At 47.4% G+C, this 18,969-nt stretch overlaps 1 protein-coding gene across 4 annotated transcripts in view; it reads right to left on the bottom strand.

The window, feature by feature from the left end:
* SIPA1 (signal-induced proliferation-associated 1) overlaps positions 1–18,969 on the bottom strand; it is a 55,149-nt gene that overhangs the window by 31,726 nt on the left and 4,454 nt on the right. For all 4 annotated transcript variants that reach the window (XM_087880964.1, XM_060694350.2, XM_060694352.2 and 1 more), the window contains exons 2-7: positions 9,182–10,392; positions 6,811–6,935; positions 5,375–5,563; positions 4,557–4,731; positions 2,556–2,659; positions 487–644 (exon numbers count right to left, since the gene is read on the bottom strand). In XM_087880964.1, the coding sequence (XP_087737090.1) occupies positions 487–644; positions 2,556–2,659; positions 4,557–4,731; positions 5,375–5,563; positions 6,811–6,935; positions 9,182–10,094 (1,664 nt within the window). In that variant the 5' untranslated portion in view covers positions 10,095–10,392. The remainder of the gene's footprint in view (positions 1–486; positions 645–2,555; positions 2,660–4,556; positions 4,732–5,374; positions 5,564–6,810; positions 6,936–9,181; positions 10,393–18,969) is intronic.

The following is an 18,969-nucleotide window of genomic DNA, read 5'->3' as shown; positions in this document are numbered from 1 at the left end:
CAAAAGCACGCGTGTGCGTATGCGCCAGCGTGCCTGATGACACCCATAATGCAATGCGCGCACCCCCGTACATGCGTTCACAAACCCGTGATCCCCAACCCTCGCGCATGCGCACGAGGAGTGGGATTCAAAAATTTTAGCAACTTGCACCACGACGGGGTGGGGAGGGGCATTTTAACCCTCCCCAGGCTCTGGAGGCTTTCCTTGAGCCTTCGGGAGGGTGAAAACGGCCTCCTCCGGGCTCCGGAGCCTAGAAACGGGCCTGTATCTGCACTTCTGGAATGCGCGCACTGCTCACCCGCACACTTCCCCCCGTGCGTATCCCGCATTCGCCCTGCCTCCTGAGCATCCCAAAAATCAGCTGGCCGGTGGGAAGCGCGTGGACACGTGTGCAGTGGACATGAGCTAAGCGACCCCTGCTATAAACAATCAGAAGTCCTTTGAAAAGTTAGGATGGCGCTTGTCATCGCTTCCCCCCCCCCTCACCTGTATGTGGTATGATCCGAGGAGGAATGGTGTACTCTAACCACAATGAAAACATGCTGGAACTGGGAACGAACCAAGCGGGGGGTGAAGGGGAGAGCTCCGGGTTCTTGGAAGATGATGGTGACAATGTCGTTGCCGATGTGTCGTTTCCTCAACAGCTGAAAGGGAAGAAGAATAAAGAGGGAGAGAGGATATCAAACCAACGAGTAGGGCTGTATTACTTATTATCCTTCTCACCTGTCCTATTACCTACCCTGTTTCCCCGAAAATAAGACCTCCCCGGATAATAAGCCCAATCGGGCTTTTGAGCGCATGCGCTTAAAATAAGCCCCACCCCGAAAATAAGCCCTCCCTGAAAACATTTAAACGCATGCCCAGCCGGTCCCCGCCATTTCCTCTGGTTAGGGTTAGGGAGACAGAGCTGGAAATCAGGTAAGATGGCAAGAGGAGCCCCGTCTTGCTCCACACGCCCCAAAATAATAAGACCTCCCCGAAAATAAGGCCAAGTGCTTATTTCGGGATTCAAAAAAATATATAAGACAGGGTCTTCTTTTTGGAGAAACACAGTAAGTTCCTTAGATTCTTATGGATTTATAGAACTTCCGGTTGTATCTCATTGACTTATTGTTGATTGCTTTTATTTAGTATCCTCTCCGGATTTATGGTGGTTGCTTTAGTATCCTATATGACTATCACTGAGCGTTGTATCTATGATTTAGAAGGATTGTATTTTAGGATTATGATTTATCACCTGTTGCTTGTATGTACACTGAGAGCTTACACACCGGAGACAAATTCCTTGTTTGTATCCAATCACACGTGGCCAATAAAGAATTCTATTCTATTCTATTCTATTCTATTCTATTCTATTCTATTCTATTCTATTCTATTCTATTCTATTCCATATTTTCTATTCTATTCTATTCTATTCTATTCTATTCTATTCTATTCTATTGTACTCTATTCTATTCTATTCTATTCTATTCTATTGTACTCCATTCTATTCTATTCTATCCTATTGTACTCTATTCTATTCCATATTTTCTATTCTATTCTATTCTATTCTATTCTATTCTATTCTATTCTATTCTATTCTACCCTATCCTATTGTACTCTATTCTATTCCATATTTTCTATTCTATTCTATTCTACTCTATATTTTCTATTCTACTCTATTCCATATTTTCTGTTCTATTCTATTCTATCCTATTGTACTCCATTCTATTCAATTCAATTCAATTCTATTCTATATTTTTTCTATTCTACTCTACTCTATTCTATTCTATCCCATCCCACTCTACCCTATTTCTATTCTATTTATACCTAACCCAACTTTACTCAATTCTATTTTTATTCTTTCTAATTCTAATTCTATTTTATCCTATCCTATCTCTATCTCTATCATCTCTGCTGTTATTTTATTCTATTCTATTATTCTATTCTATCTCTACTCTATTTCTATTTATTTCTATTTCTATTCTATAGACACCATGCATGCACACAGACGCTGTAATACAGGTAGTCCTCAACTTAACAACAGTTCGTTTAGTGACCATTTGAAAGTTGCAACAGTACTGAAAAAAGTGAGTTAGGACCGTTATTTCAGACTTACGACGCTGCAGTATCCCATGATTTGCATTCAGACACTTGGCAAATGACTCACATTTATGACAGTCACAGTGCCCTGGGGTCATGTGATTTCCCCCGTTGCGACTTTCTGACCCCGCAAAGTCAACGGAGGAACCAGATTCACTTAACAATTCTGTGGCTAATTTAACAACTGCAGTGATTCACTTAACCACGGTGGCAAGTCGACCAATGGGCCAAAAAACTCACTTAACAACCGTCTTGCTTAGCAGCGGGACATTTTGGGCTCAACCATGATCGTTAAGTCAAGGACTATCTGTACTTTGAACATCTGCCTCGTAATAGCCTGATATTTTCACCAGACAAACCCAGATTATCCGAGAAAGCATTCCCACCCCCTCACTCCGAGTCTCCGAAGCGCGACTTGCTTTTTCTGCTTTCTCTTCTGCAATTTCACACACACACAAATGCACACCGCTCACCTGCTGGCGGTTGTTTGGTGTGTAGGGCAACATGGTGGAGACGTGGAACATAATCTCGTAGTCCTGATACGTGGTATACAGGGAGTGGGTCCCCGTGGAGTCGTCTGCAAAGAAGGGGGCAACGGGAAGGGAGGAGAAAACATCGTTTGGGTGGCTTTAAACGCAGCCTGCTTTAAGGGGACTGTGACAGGCACGAAGTATCAAAGGAACCATGCGTTAATATTGAAGCATAGATGATTTATTCAAGATTACGCACAAGAATCTAATCAATTCATGGTCAGCTAGAGGTGATATTCAGCTGGTTCGTACAGATTGAAGCGAACCGGTAATAATAATAATAAAAAAAGCTACCTCCAAACCAATATTTCCGACGATCAGCTGTGCTGCGCGGTTTAAGCTCTGCTACAAAGCAGGAAATCCTGCTTTCTAGTGAAGCTAAATCGCGCGGCACAGCTGATCCCCCCCTCGCTGTTCTACTTACCTTCCCAAGCCTCCTTTTAGCGCATACTGCATGCACACGCAGCGCATGCTTGGTGCGCAGCACGCATGTGCGGCCATCAAACCGATAGCAAACTGGTTCAGATTTTACCACCGTTCTACGCCGTCCTATTTAGGCACGGTTTTGAGGCCGGGCGCATGCGTGGAAAACACGTGCACGAGCAAAGCGCATGGGCGGAAGGCCGGGCGCATGTGCAGAAGGTGCGTGCACAAAGCGAACCTGCGTGCGGCGAACCGGTAGCAACAAAATGTGAAACCCACCGCTGGTCAACGGAATTCAAGGGAAGCTGAACTTGGATGGTTTGTGGCAATGCAAGAATTCTAAGCCGATGACACATTTGACTCCTCCTCCACCTGCTGTTCTCTTACACAATTATGATTTAGGATTCCTTCAAATGAAGAGGTGGGAGCTGGTTTTGCTAAAATCACACACACACACACACACACACACACACCCTGGGTCGGCCTCACGTTAGCACAACCTGATGTGCTTATTTCTACTTTAATGTAAAGCTACCTTAACAGAATCTTGCAAGTCTGAAATTAGAATTCTCCTCCTCCCCCCTTTTCTCTTTCATAGCCTGAGAAACTAGGGAGGGTCCCTTCCGAGTCTCTCGCCTTGCCTTTTACACAGCGGAGGGCTATGCCGTCCCTTATCTGACCGTTCCGGAGCAGGGTTTCTTTGCTCCATCTGCCAAGGTCTTCCCCACATATCCTTGAACGTACTTGACACACTTGAACTGTTTCCATAGATTTAAATTCCCTCCCCCCCCCCTTTACAACCTGAGAAACTTGGGAGGGTTTCTTCTGGTCCTCTTTCTGTATCCATTATGCACAGGGGTGGGATTCAGCCGGATCGGGCGAACAAGGTGTTAATTTTAATCTGGTTCGCCAAACCGGTTGTTCCAAGGACTGGCTGACTCCACCCACCCCACCCCACCTCTCCCAGGAGTCTTTACGCGGCCCATTTTGGATGCCAGGTAAGTGCAGGGCGAGCACACAGAGACTTTGGGAGGGCGAAAAACGGACCTACTGGAAGTACTAGAAGTCTGGAAACATGGCCATTTTCGGCCTCCGGGGCCTGAGAAGGCCGTTTTCCCCCTCCTGGAGGCTCGAGGAAAGCCTCCAGAGCCTAGTGAGGGCGAAAATGCCCACCTGCCATGGTGCAGGAGGCCGAGTAGGTCACGCCCCCCCCCCCCCCAGCAACCGGGCAGCGAACCAGTTGCTGAAATTTTTCAATCCCACCCGATTATGCAGCTGAAGGCTAAGGTGTCTCTTATCTGTTTGTCCTTTGACAGCATCTCTTCATCCCGTCTCTCTCCAGGTGTTTTCCACATACCTCTTACACCTTACCAACCACGTCATGAAATAAGTTTTTAGTACTGACCGAGCATCCTTTCGTTCCAGGGATGTGATTGTGGACAACACTGGGCCCGAGTTTGTGCAAACATGCCATTTGTTTGTACGCACACTTGCAGAAGCTGATCCCACCCCAACACTTACTCTTGTTGTCCAGCTGCGCGCGGTATTTGTCGAAGCCAAGTAGGCGGACTCGCTCCCCCAAGAGGTTCAGGAACTCTTCAAAGGTGGGCCCAGCCTTCTCGTTGTTGTACATGTCCTCTTCCGAACCTTGTTTCTCCCGGCAATACAGGATCCCAACTTTGCGCTGGAAGCTAAGCTGCAGGAATCAAAGAAATAAAAACAAAAGTTCAGGAACTGAAGGCTGGCAAGGGAAGAAGCAACGGATGGAAACTAATCAAGGAGAGAGGCAACCTGGAGCTAAGGAGAAACTTCCTGACAGTAAGAACAATTAGCCAGTGGAACAACTTGCCACCAGAAGTTGTGGCTGCTCCATCACTGGAGGTTTTAAAGAAAAGACTAGATTATTGTGACCTAGGCTTACTGAGTCATTAAAACAGACGAGTAGTCCCAAAAAACTCTTTTATTACTTGGCAAAGCCACACAGAGTCCAGAATCAAACAGAGATGCCGACTGGGAACAGAATTAACAACGTTGCTTTCCTGCAAAGGGCCCCCACGTGCCTTTGTTCCTTTTTTAAGCCTTATGGGAGGGGCCAATCATCTCCAGCAAAACCAGCATTTACTGGTTTGGGACCAAACAGCAAACCATTGCGTCACTTAATGACCGCCACAAAAAAAAAATCTTGTACATTGGGTAGGTTACCTTATTTACAAGAGTTACGAGTTACAACCATAATGGCCAGAGACTCCATTACGGTCATAACTTGAGGAATACCTGTCCAGGTTTCTGACGGCATTATTGCCGCAGCCAAATTTTTCGGAACGCGCCATCCAACCTACCCCTTGCTCGTCCAGCTTCAGCAATGTCTCGGGGACTTTCGGGGAGCTGGAAGCGAGACGGAGACACGGCAGGCTGAGCTCCGGCATGATGTGCTCCAGCAGCTTCTTGGGAGGGACGCCCCGGGGAGAGGCATGGCGAACGGTGAGAGGCAGGGCATCCTCCAAAATGGATCCACGGAGGGTCCGCAGCTGGGAGGGACAGAACGAGAGGTCAAAATTGGAAAAAGAAGACATTCAAAATAACAGAACAGAATTGGAAAGGACATTGGCGGTCTTCTAGTCTAACCTTCTTCTCAAGCAGGAGTCCACAGTTCATTAAACCCTATACCCTTCTGGACAAATGGTTATCCGGTCTCTTCTTAAAAAGCTCCAGTGTTGGAGCATTCTGGTGGCAAGCTGTTCCACTGGTTAATTGTTCTGTCAGGAAATTTCTCCTCAGTTCTAAGTTGCTTCTCTCCTTGATTAGTTTCCACCCATTGCTTTTTGTCCTGCCCTCAGGTACTTTGGAGAATAGCTTGATTCCCTCTTCTTTGGGGCAGCCCCTCAAATACCGGAACACTGCTATCATGTCACCCCTAGTCCTTCTTTTCATCAGACTAGACATACCCAGTTCCAGCAACCGTTCTCGACATGTTTTAGCCTCCAGTCCCCTCATCATTTTTGCTGCTCTTCTCTGCACTCTTTCTAGAGTCTCCACATCTTTTTTACATTGTGGCGGCCAAAACTGAATGCCATATTCCAAGTGTGGCCTTACCAAGGCATTATAAAGTGGTATTAACACTTCATGTGATCTTGATTCTATCCCTCTGTTTATGCAGCCTAGAACTGGGTTGGCTTTTTTGGCAGCTGCTGCACACAGCTGGCTCATATTTAAGTGGTTGTCCACTAGGACTCCAAGATCCCTCTCACAGTTACTACTATTGAGCAAGGTACCACCTATGCTATACCTGTGCATTTGGTTTTTCTTGCCTAAATGTAGAACCTTCCTTTTTTCCACAAAGAAGGTGATTATTTTAAAAGAACAATTTTGCCCGTAACCGAAAGAAACCCTTGATTAGGGGTTATTAGTGCATGGAACGCTGTTACCTTCCCACCAAAGGTGGCCCCTGTTTTTCTACTTGCATTTTTTACCTGCTTTCGAACTGCTAGATTGGCAGAAGCTGGGACAAGTCACGGGAGCTCACCCTATTACGCGGCACTAGGGATTCGAACGCCTAAATTTTCAAAATTTTGAATCAAAAAGATTCAAAGAAATTTGAAGCGGTATTTGAAATTTGAAGTGGTGTTGTAACTTCGGTCACTAAACGAACGGTTGCTAAGGCGAGGATTACCTGAACCATTTGTTAAGGTAGCAGACTCTGGGCATCTCCCACCTCCTTCCCACCACCCATAATCCACACCTCTGTCCTCCATTGGGGCACGAGACCACTGCCCACCTGGCTCGTGCGAATGATCAGACGGTAGTTGTACTGCGGGCCGGTGCTGCCTTCCTTTTCTTCGCGACGGAGGGAGATGGCCACAGCGCCCAGCTGATCGTCCACCCCGAAGAAATTTTGGTGTTCTGGGGAAAGACAGTGGAAGAATCCATGTGTTTATTTAACGCAGAGGTCTTCAAACTTGGCAGCGTTAAGACTTGTTGGACTTCAATTCCCAGAATTCTCCTGGCTGGCTGGAGAATTCTGGGAGTTGAAGTCCACAAGTCTTAAAGTGGCCAAGTTTGGAGAACCCCTGATTTAACGCATCCAGAAGAAAGACAAGAAAACACATTCTTGAATACGCAGTTGTAGTTTAGGGTCCATGTTCTCCTTTCCACCGGCCTAAACCAAAAATATTCGAAAGAGGAAACGCAGTATTTTGTTTTGTTTTGTTTTACAAAAAGGAAATGAGGAAATGGTAATTATTATAGTATGGCCCTGCACCACAGGAAGTGGAGATAAACTCACAGCACGAAATATCTCAAAGGAAAGATAACACAATGATGAACTGTTATTTAGTTTGGGTCTTTTACTGACAGTGACGCCTTTCAATAAACTTTTTTTTTTTTTTTAAAAAAAACCTCTCTTCTCCGGTCGTGTTCCTCAACCTTGGCCGTTTTAAAGAAGCGTGGACTTCAACTCCCAGGATTCCCCAGCCGGCATGGATTCTGGGATTTGAAGTCCCCAATAATTTAGTTTATTCGGCAAGAAACGGCGCTTAGTTATGTCGCAGGAGGCTGCATATTCTGCAATATTGGGACTGTCGGTGAGTCAACTGCAGGTCCGAGGAGGAGCTGCTGCGGGACAGAGATGACAGCTGCCCTTCAAAAAATATGATTTATGGCTGGAGAATAGGAGCCAAAACAAGAAATAAGACTTCAAAAACCATTGACTATAACATAAAAATGTATATAAGTATAATCAGAACATAATATAGTATTACGTAATTACTATGCTATTACTAGAATTGTTAAAATGTATGAGAAGGAAAATATTGAACAGTGAATTACAAAAGCAGAATATATGTGCTGATACGGAAAGCTGTAAAATTATATTACACTGTTGTGTTGCTTGCGTTTTTTTATTTGTTTTGGTATTTGTATTTTTTTCTTCCCCCCCCCTCTCTTTTTTACTTGTGGTTTTTAAACTTGGAAAACTTGGTTCAATCAAAAACTATTTTAAAATAAATAAATAAAAATTATGATTTAAATCGAGTTGGTTTTTTTTTTTTTTTTACTAGTGATTTAAATCAGGGCTGGCTGACGAATTCTGGGAGTTGAAGTCCCACAAGTCTTCAAAAGTTGCCGAGGTTGGAGACCCCCCTGATTTAAATCATGATTTAAATCGACTTGATTTAAATCGACTTGATTTAATTCGACTTGATTTAAATCCAATCCAACCCCTGCTTCCTTTGCTGCAAAAGTTCACCCATTTGGGGTGGGTGGGGGGGGGGGAAAGAAAAAAGGACACGTCAATGATCTTTAAGGTTGTTCTATCATTTAACCCTAATGCAGAAAGGATGCAGAGTCAGCCACTTCGGAGCAAACTGGTCATGTGAAAGGGAAACAAAGGCAGGCAAAACAGAGGCCGTTGTAGCTTCTATTTTAAAACCAAGGGAAGGACACAGTCAGAAGTTCTTAGCCACAGAGACATCAAAGTGCTGAGTCCTGGGAAGAATGGCTAATCAAATTAGGGCAGGACGCTTTGATGTCCCAAAATTACTCTGCATTTGAAGATTAAATCTAATGGAGAAACTTAATTCCAACTGGAAATGGCTCCTGAACTACAGCTTTAACCCAGAGATTTCTTCTACGCCCCAAATATGGACTTTTTTAAAGTCTGGGGAGTCCTCGACGTACGACCATGATCGGCATTGGCATTTTCCCGTCGCTGAGCAAAGCAGTGGTTCGGTGAGAGGTGCCTGGCTTTACCTCTTTCCCACTGTCGTTAAGCGAAACACTGCGGTTGGTGGTAAATGAATCGTGCGGGGGTTAAGTCAATCCGTTGACTTTGTTCATTGGAAGCCAGCTGGGAAGGAGGAGGGGGGGAAATGGAGGATCATGTGACACCACCACCCCCCAGGATGTTGCAACAGACATAGGTACATGCCAGTTGCCAAGCACTTAAAATTCTGATTACGTGACCGTGGGGATGTTACAATGGTCATAAGTGCCTGAACAGGCCGTTAAGTCCCTTTTTTTCGGTACCGTTGTAACTTAGAACGGTCGCTAAATGAATGAATGTGTTTCGATTTTATGAGAAACGGCAGCTCATTGAACATTTTTCCTCTCTTCTCCTCCCCCCCCCATTCTCCCTGCTGCCCCTCGTTCACCTTTGCCGTAAAAATGCTTCCGGTAGTAACAGGCTCCGAGATCGGCATACTCGATGGCGTGCATCACTCGGCTGCTCCTCTGTCCGTAACTTTCACGGGGTTCCTCCAGCACCGAAACGGCCATGTTTGGACAGTGGAAGCCTGCGGGCAACCCCCGGTGTTGGCCTAGTCCTCGTTCGACTTCCCCTCCGGCTTCTACCCGAAAGGCGGAACAGCTAAGCACCAGCGTGCCTCCTTCCTCCTCTTCTGCCCCGTCCTCCAGAATCGGCATCACGTCCGCCGTACGGCACTGCGAAGCCGCCGAGGCACCCGTGGTGACGTTGCCCTGCCTGGCGGCTTCTCGGGCCCCCTCGCCTGGCTCGAAGAGGATACTCTGGACGTCATAATGGGCCAAATGGCGGCCCCACACCGGCGTGGCCACCTCCGATGTGGGAAGCGATACGCTGGTCTCCGCCAACGGGACGCCACTCCCATCCGATTCCCAGACATCCGAGGCTGCAAGTCCCAGCAGCAGCAGGGGATCACGGAAACGGCGCGCGGTGGGGCTGCCTGCCCGAGACTCTTCGTGGCTGTGTGCCCGGGCTCGAGGGGGCGCCATGCTCTTTGAGGGCATGTTGGGGCTGCTGCTATTTCGCTGGAACCCCATCCCGGATACCGCAGTCAGCGGCAACGGGGAGCTGGGAGCGCCCGCCGTGGTCGTCAGCTCCCCTTCGCTCAGGGTCACGTCGCTGTTGCTACGATGCATGAGGCCGCTGCGCTGTGGTGACCTCAGCGGCGGGCCACAGTGGCCCACAAGCGGGACCTCACACGCCTGGGGCTTGGGGGCCCGGAAATTGTCGAACGAAAAGGAGGTGAGTGGCGGACGATTCGAGTGGCGTCGCATCTTGCGAACGAAGAGATCGTCTGACTGCATCGCCCCTGGCCAGCGTGCACTCAGGATTCCGGATCCCGCCCTTGTCTCTGATTGGAGGGAAGGCCACGCTGCCTCTCAGGTTCGCCAGCCAATCGAGGGCTCCCGAGACAGCCAGCGGTGGTCAAATCGACAGAGAAAGGCAGTGCGCTCCCCATGGAGGGACGCTCGCAAACCGTTTGGGAAAGGAGCAATTTCTGGCGTCCACTTCGACTCCGGCGTTGTGGGTCAGCATGCTGCAGCCACGGCGGTTGCAAAGGCCAGGAACGGGCAACGGTTCTGCGTCATCTTGGAAGTGTTTCTTGGACAAGAAAAGAGACAACGAAGAGTTAAAACAGGATTTGGGGCAACCATGCATGTCGCATCGAAGTGAAGGACATTATTAAACAATATTTAACATTATTATTAAAAAACATGCCTATATTTTTGCCTCCTATACGCGTTTAGGACCACAATGGAGCCCAAAACTTCTGTTGCTAAGCGAGACATTTGTTAAGTGACTTCTGCCTCGTTTTACGACCTTTCTCGCCACAGTTGTTAAGCGAATCACCGCCGTGGTTCAGTGAGTAACACGGTTGTGAAATGAATCTGGCTTCCCCGTTGACATTGCTTGTCAAAAGGTCGCCAAAGGGGACGGGCGTGACCCCCAGGACTCTGCAACCGTCATAAAAACGAGTCAGTTGTCAAATGCCCAAATTCTGGTCACGTGACAGAGGGATGCTGCAACAGTTGCATATGTGAAAACAGTTAAAAGTGACTTTTTCAAATAAGTGGATTTTTCCCGCCACAAAATCTCCCTTACACGGCCTGGGATAGCCCTGAATTTGGGTGGTTTCACATGCATCTTAACAGAACAGAATCACAGAGTTGGAAGGGACCTTGGAGGTCTTCTAGTCTGACCCTCTGCTCAAGCAGTAGATCCTATACCACAAGAGCCATGCCGCCAGCCGTTCGGCAGTTCAATCCTGACAAGCTCAAGGTCGACTCAGCCTTCCATCCTTGCGAGGTGGGTAAAATGAGGACCCAGATTGTTGGGGGGCAAGAGGCTGACTCTGTAAACCGCTTAGAGAGGGTTGTGAAGCACCGTGAAGCGGTATATAAGTCTAAGTGCTATTGCTATTTCAGACAAGTGGCTGTCCAATCTCTTCTTTAAAATCTCCAGTGTGGAGCACCCACAACTTCCGGTGGCAAGCTGTTCCACTGGTTAAATATTCTCACTGTCAGGAAATTTCTCCTTAATTCCAGATTAATCTCCTTGATTAGTTTCTATCCATTGCTTCTTGTCCTGCCTTCAGGTGCTTTGGAAAATAGTTTGACTCCCTCTTCTTTGGGGCAGCCCCTCAAATATTGGAACACTGCTATCATGTCTCCCCTAGTCCTTCTTTTCATTAAACTAGATCAGGGCTCGGCAACTTTAAACACTCAAAGAGCTACAAAAGTCCTAACTGGAAGCCTCCCATTCAATTCTGGAGCCGACCGGAAATCCGGTTCCCCCACCATAGAGTCTCCTCCTAGCGCAGCGTCCTTTTTCCTCTACCTGTCCTAACCGAAAGCCCTATCAATTGTGAAGCCGACCGGCGACAAGGAGCCACAGCAGAGGGATGAAAGAGCCACATGCGGCTCCAGAGCCGCAGGTTGCTGATTCCTGAACTAGACATACCCAATTCATCAACCGTTCTTCCTGAGCCTCCAGCCCCCTAATCATCTTTGTTGCTCTTCTTTGCACTTTTTCCAGAGTCTCAACGTCTTTTTTTACATCATGGCAACCAAAACTGGATGCAGGATTCCACGTGTGGTCTTCCCAAGGCCTTATAAAGTGGTACTAACACTTCACACGATCTTGATTCCATCCCTCTATTAATAGTAAATTATTAACTAACCACCGTAGCAATTGAGGAAAATTCTAACTGAAAGCAGTGCTCGACTTACAACCACTTGCAACGTTTTTTCAATTGTCCAAAGTTGAAATGGCACTGAGAAAAAAAGGGACTTAGAACCAGTCCTCATACTTACGACCGTTGCAACCTTCCCTACGATCAGCTGATCAAAATTTGTGGCCGTTGGCAGCCAGCATGTATTGATGACGGTGGCAGGATCCCAGGGTCAGGTGATCCCCAGTTGCGATCTTCCCAACTGGCTTCCAAGAAGCAATGGGGAAAGCTGGATTCACAGAAGGACCATGTGATTCGCTTATAAGAGCCGCAACAATTTTCTCTAGCAACCGTGGGAAAGAAGGTCATAAAATTGGACTCAACTCACTTTAAGAACCCCTTTTCCAGAGTTTCAACCTCTTTTTTTTTAATATCGTGGCGACCAAAATCGGATGCAATATTCTTCTACCCTGTTTCCCCGAAAATAGGACCCAACTGGAAAATAAGTCCTAGCATTATTTTTTCAGGATGCTCGTAATATAAACCCTACCCCCAAAATAAGCCAGATGTGTCAGCCAGATGGATGCATTTAGTAATATATTTCCCCTAAAATAAGACCTAACCAGAAAAAAAGCCCTAATGCGTCTTTTGGAGCAAAAATATAAGACTTGGTCTTATTCTTGGGGAAACATGGTTAAGTGCGAGCTTACTAAGGCCCTATCAAGTGGTATTACCGTGTTTTCCCGAAAATAAGACCCTGTCTTATATTTTTTTTAACCCCGAAATAAGCACTTGGCCTTATTTTCGGGGAGGTCTTATTATTTTGGGGCGCGTGGAGCAAGACGGGGCTCCTCTTGCCGTCTTACCTGATTTCCAGCTCTGTCTCCCTAACCCTAACCAGAGGAAATGGCGGAGACCGGCTGCACAGGTGTTTAAATATTTTCAGGGAGGGCTTATTTTTGGGAAGGGGCTTATTTTAAGTGCATGCGCTCAAAAGCCCGATTGGGCTTATTATCTGGGGAGGTCTTATTTTCGGGAAAACAGGGTAGGTAATAGGACAGGTGAGAAGGATAATAAGTAATACAGCCCTACTAGTTGGTTTGATATCCTCTCTCGTTTAAATGTTTTTGGGAGGTCTTATTTTCAGGGAGGATTTATTTTCGGGGAGGATTTATTTTCGGGGAGGATTTATTTTCAGGGGAGGTCTTATTTTTTGCGGAAGGTTTATTTTCGGGGAAACAGGGTAAGTAATAGGATAGGTGAGAAGGATAATAAGTAATACAGCCCTACTCGTTTGATATCCTCTCTCATTTAAATGTTTTCGGGAAGGTCTTATTTTCGGGGGAGGATTTATTTTCGGGGGAGGTCTTATTTTGGGGGGAAGGTTTATTTTCAGGGAAACACAGTAACATCACGAATCGGCTCTTCTAACGGTTTCCCATAATTAGTGGTAGTTGAGTCAAGGATGGGGAGGGGGCGGAGAGACAGAGACAGACAGAATGCGAGAGAAGAAAAAAGGAAGACATGTCTGGGAACTGGGTGATCACACCGTGCCAACATTCGAGGCGGCCTCTGACCAAGCCACCCCAAGGCAGAATCTCTTGCGCTCTCATCCTCGATGGAGGAAGTGCAAAAACACACTTCTGCAAACAATCAAAGGAAAAAGGCCCGCTGTTCAGCCGTGGCTTGTGATGCAAGCACAACCAACCATCAAGCCTAGAGGGCATTGCACTTAAAAAGAAGAGAGGGCTGCCATGACCCAGAAAATAGAAATTAGTGCAAGGAAATGGAAGTCGGTTTTTCAAAAGCGGGGGTGGGGGGAGGTACCCCTCCCCTAAGTTGCGTGCAAGGAACAACCGACTGGGATGTAAGTTCTTCCTACTCGGGTTCCCATCAAGGTGACTATTTGGGTTCGGTTGCAACACGTATGCACACATGTCCAGAAATAAAATAGAAAGGGGGAAATTACTCAATTGGATTCTATTAAAAAAAAATCAGGCAAAAGTTACTAGTTACTACTATTGTTAGAAGTATTCTTCAGCACTGGGAAATTGATGGTGTGGAATTTGACTCCCAGAATTCTGGGAGTAGAAGTCCACCCATCTTAAAGCATGCTGGGTGGGGGATTCTGGGAGTGGAAGTCCATCCAACTTAAAATGGCCAAGGTTGAAAAAATTGGTCTAAATGAACACCATTTCTACCTGCTTCATACTTATGAGCATTGCTGTGTCCGAAGGTCACAATCCCCTTTTGCAACCGTCTGACAAGCCAAGTCCATGGGGAAACCAGATTCACTTAGCAACCTGTGTTCCTAAAACAGCAACCGTGGCAAGAAAGGTTGTAAAAATGGGGCAAAACTCACTTAACAAATTTCTCACTTAACAACATACATTTTGGGCTCCCTTGTGGTCGGAAGTCGAGGACCAGAGGTAAAATAAAAGCAACGTTTCCACGGTCACTCTCTCATCCTCGACTTTCCAGCCAAAAAAAAAAAAAAAACGGGGGTGAGGGGACCCCCCCACTCTCCAAATTGGCGAAATATTTATCTTGTCTTTTTCAGAAAATTGCAAATCTGCATTACTCAGGGCCTGCTGGGTTGCAGATCTTCCCCCCACGTGCTCTTCCCAAAATAATTCTGAATGGCCTTGATTAGAACTTGTGAGTTCCCATCTACAAAAGGCCACAGTTGGTGAAAATGAGAAAGAGGCGCCAGCGAAGAAGAAGGAAAATGTTTTCGTGCCATTAGAGAAGGACGGGCGATTCAGACAGCAGCCGAGTCTGGCTTGGATTCGCTTAACAGCCGCCTTAATTAACCGCAGTGGTTCACTGAACCACTGGGGGCAAGAAATGGGGGTTAAAATGGGGGCAAAACTCACTTAACAACTGTCTCGCTTAGCCACGGAAATGGTGGCCTCAAGTGTGAACCTGCCAAAAGAGGAAAGGAAGAGGGAAGGATTGGTTCACTTGGTGACTGCCCCATAAGCAGAGGGAAATGAAGGGAGAGAGGGATGGAAGGGAGGAAGGAGGGAGGGAAGGAAGGGAAGGAGGGAGAAAAGAAAGGAGGGAGAGAAGAAAGGAGGAAGGGAGGAAAGGAAGGAAGGGAAGGAGGGAGGGAGGGAGGAAGGAAAGGAAGGAAGGAGGGAGGAAAGGAGGGAGGCAGGGAGGAAAGGAAGGAAGGGAAGGAGGGAGGAAAGGAGGGAGGGAGGAAAGGAAGGAAGGAAGGAGGGAGGAAAGGAGGGAGGGAGGGAGGAAAGGAGGAAAGGAAGGAAGGAAAGGAAGGAGGGAGGGAGGAAGGAAACGAAGGAAGGAGGGAGGAAAGGAGGGAGGGAGGGAAGGGAGGGAGGGAGGAAAGGAAGGAAGGGAAGGAGGGAGGAAAGGAGGGAGGGAGGAAAGGAAGGAGGGAGGAAAGAAAGGGAGGGAGGAAAGGAAGGAAGGAAAGAAAAGACGGAGGAAGGAAAGGAAGGGAGGGAGGAAAGGAAGGAAGGGAAGGGAAGGAGGGAGGGAGGGAGGGAGGAAAGGAAGGAAGGGAAGGAGGAAAGGAAGGGAGGGAGGAAAGGAAGGAAGGGAAGGAGGGAGGGAGGGAGGGAGGAAAGGAGGGAGGGAGGGAGGAAAGGAAGGAAGGGAAGGAAGGAAGGAGGGAGGAATGATAGGGAGGGAGGAAAGGAAGGAAGGGAAGGAGGGAGGGAGGAAACGAAGGAAGGAGGAAAGGAAGGGAGGGAGGGAGAGAAGGAAGGGAAGGAAGGAGGGAGGAAGGAAGGAAGGAAGAAGCGGTCATTTGGTGGTAAGCGGATGGGGGGGGGTTTACAGGAAAAGACCTTGGGAGGGGGAAGCACGGCTGTTAAATGAGAAAAGGGACTTGACCCGAAGAGCAGAGGGAAGATGGCACAACACACATTAAGACACAATAAAAGATTATTTTCGGGGGTGGCTGCAGAGAACAGATTGGGGCCGATCAAACCGCTGTGATTTTCCTATCAACGGGCGGGGGGCTCACTATCTCCCCATCCGCAGCACCCCCCCAATTTGTCCAGATCTCCCCTAGGCTGCGCCCCCCTACTACCCTTCCTTCACAGACTTTGCCCGCAAGTCAAAATTTGGCTAAAGGTGGAGAAATTTAAGCATTGGTCCAAAAGTGGCCCTGGGGTGGGTGGTTGTTTGACGCACAGCTCTTTGCTTCCTGTTTTGCAGAGGAAATGCAACAGAAGCGGAAGTCCGAATTCCCTGCCCCCCCGTCCCGTGTCCCCCCCCCAATCCCCGAGCTATGGCGTTTCTTCCTCTTCGCTGACCCTCCCCCACTCACCCCCAAGACAAAAGCCGTCCACGTAACATCCTCAGGAAAAAGCGACCGGCTTTGGCCGCAACCACGTCCCTCAACACCCTACACAGATAGTAGCTGGGTTGTGTACCTACAACGCACGTCCTCCTCCCTCTCTCTGGGAGATACCCCCCACCCACCCAAAAAAAACACCCCAGCCGGGCTCTTTTTCGAAGACCCCATGCATAAGCGCGGCGCTTTGGAAAAGCAAAGGGCAAAAGGCGGAGGGGTCCCAATTCGGCCACTCCTTTAGCAGCTGGATTTCTAGCTGCGATGAATGGGGGTCTTTCTCTCTCTGGAAAGGCAGGTCAAGGGGGACGAGTGCCATTCGGGCTGCGTCAGACTCCAGCCGGCTGGCCAGGCAAGACAGGGTGGGCATTGAAAAGCAAGCTGGCGTCTCTGCGGGGAAGGGGACGAGGCCGAATTATACGGGGCAGTCCTCGACGTACGACCGTCCGTGAGCCCCAAATTTGCGTGGCTAAGTGAGACTCGAAGGTGCTTTTTTTCCCGCCCCAAGAGGCAACTGGACTTTCTGTTGTTGTTTTTTTCTTCGAAGAGGTTTCGCTTCTCATCCCAGAAGCTTCTTCAGCTCCGACTGCATGGTGGGCAGAGTCAGAGCTGAAGTCGGAGTTGAAGAAGCTTCTGGGAGGAGAAGCGAAATGTCTTCAAAGAAAAAAAACCAGAAAGTCCAGTTACCTCATGAAAAAATGAACACTTTTGGGACAACCGTGACCTGCATGACGGAGAATCTCCATAAGTGAGACATTTGCTAAGTGAGTTTGGCTCCGTTCTATGACTTTCCTGCCAACCTTGTTAAGTGAAATCACTGCAGACGTTAAGTTAGTCACGTGGCTATTAAGTGAATCTGGCTTCCCCCCCTTGACGGAAGGCCGCAAAAGGGGATCATGTAACCCCAGGACTTTGTAACCGTCATAAACACGAGTCAGTTGCCAAAGGGGGTCGAATTTTGATCACATGACCGTGGGAATGCTGCGACGGTCATTAAGGGTGAAAAACAGCCGTTAAGTCACTTTTTTCAGTGCCATTGTAACTTTGAACGGTCACTAAATGAATTGTTGTAAGTCAGGGACTATCTGTAGTCTGCAGAAGAAGCAGAACCAAGGTTTCCCTCTGCTATCTTGGCTTAGGTCGAAGTTTAGGTAGTCCTCAGCTTACAACAATTCATTTGTGACTGTTCAAAGTTACAACGGCACTTGAAAAAGTGACCGATGACCGTTTTTCACACTTACAGCCAGTTGGGGCAACCTCGTGGACACGTGATCAAAATTCAGAGGCTTGACAACTGACTCATATTTACGACGGTTGCAGTGTCCTGGGATTATGACAACCAATGTCGACGAGGAAGTCAGATTTACTTAACAACCGTGTTACTAATTTAGCAACGGCAGTGATTCACTTAACAATGATGGCCAGATGGATTGTAAAGCGGGGCAAAAACTCATTTAGCAACTGTCCCGCTTAAGCCACAGAAATGTTGGGCTCAACTGTGGTCGTAATTTGAGGATTACCTGTACGAGGTCCAGCTGCTCCGGTTGTGACTTTAGAGCTGTGTTTCTCAACCGTGGCCTCTTTAAGACGGGTAGACTTCAACTCCCAGAATTCTCCAGCCAACTGGGGAATTCTGGGAGCTGAAGTCCACCTGTCTTAAAGGGGCCACGGTTGAGAAACACTGCTGTAGAGTCTCAAGAGAAGCTGGGGCTGCAAACTGGACACCCATTGAATGGAAGACCTACTAGGGACGTAGTAACTGGTTTGTAAGAAGGGGACCGAGTTTGGCCCCTGAGGAAATCGGTTCAAAAGAAACCAGGCATTTTCTCTGTGCCAGAAACTTCTGCTAATTCTCACCGTCCATTTGAGCAGCTGGCGGTGCCTTCCGTTTTCAGAACAGAAATAGAAAAAATGGTTTGCATTGGGTTTTCCTGGGAAAATCTTCTCAACATGTCAGCTTGGGATCTCTTGGTGGTCTCCCATCCAAATTCTCTTCCTGGATGCATCTCCCCTATCTCGTATTTTGAGAAATGTGTACTAACCCCTGCTTACTACTACTCCCTCTTTTTAAACAAGGTGGGCTTCTATGGCAGTTAATCCCCATTTACATCATGGATTCTCCAGGGTTACGTTCACACAGGACACTAAACCAGGTTAAAAGACAATCTTGCATTTATTCAACAGGCTAAGCTTGTTTTTTTTTTTTTTTTTTGGTTTGATTTATATGCCGCCCTTCTCCGGAGACTCAGGGCGGCTTACAGTGCATTAAGCAATAGCCTTCATCCTTTTGTATATTTATATAAAGTCAATTTATTGCCCCCACAATCTGGGTCCTCATTTCACCTACCTTAGAAAGGATGGAAGGCTGAGTCAACCTTGAGCCTGGTGAGATTTTGCAGGCAGCTGATGTTAATAACAGTGCTTTAGTCTGCTGCGCCACCAGGCTCTTTCTCTAACTTTGGTTAGAGAAACCAAAGTTAAATTTGCACGCCAATGAGAATAGATTTACAGGCAATCGTTTTAGCGATTACTCTAAGTTACAGCAGCCCTGAAAAAGGTGACTTACAACTAGTCCTCACACGTATGACCACCAACGTAGCATCCCCACAATCACGTGATCAAAAATTCAGGCACTCGGCAACCAGAATTTATTTACAAATTACTGCAGCGGTCCCGGGTTATG

This window comes from Pantherophis guttatus, chromosome 18 (genome assembly GCF_059756535.1).
Source record: "Pantherophis guttatus breed Tessera chromosome 18, ASM5975653v1, whole genome shotgun sequence".
NCBI lineage: Eukaryota > Metazoa > Chordata > Lepidosauria > Squamata > Colubridae > Pantherophis > Pantherophis guttatus.
This window is presented reverse-complemented; position numbering and strand designations above follow the sequence as displayed.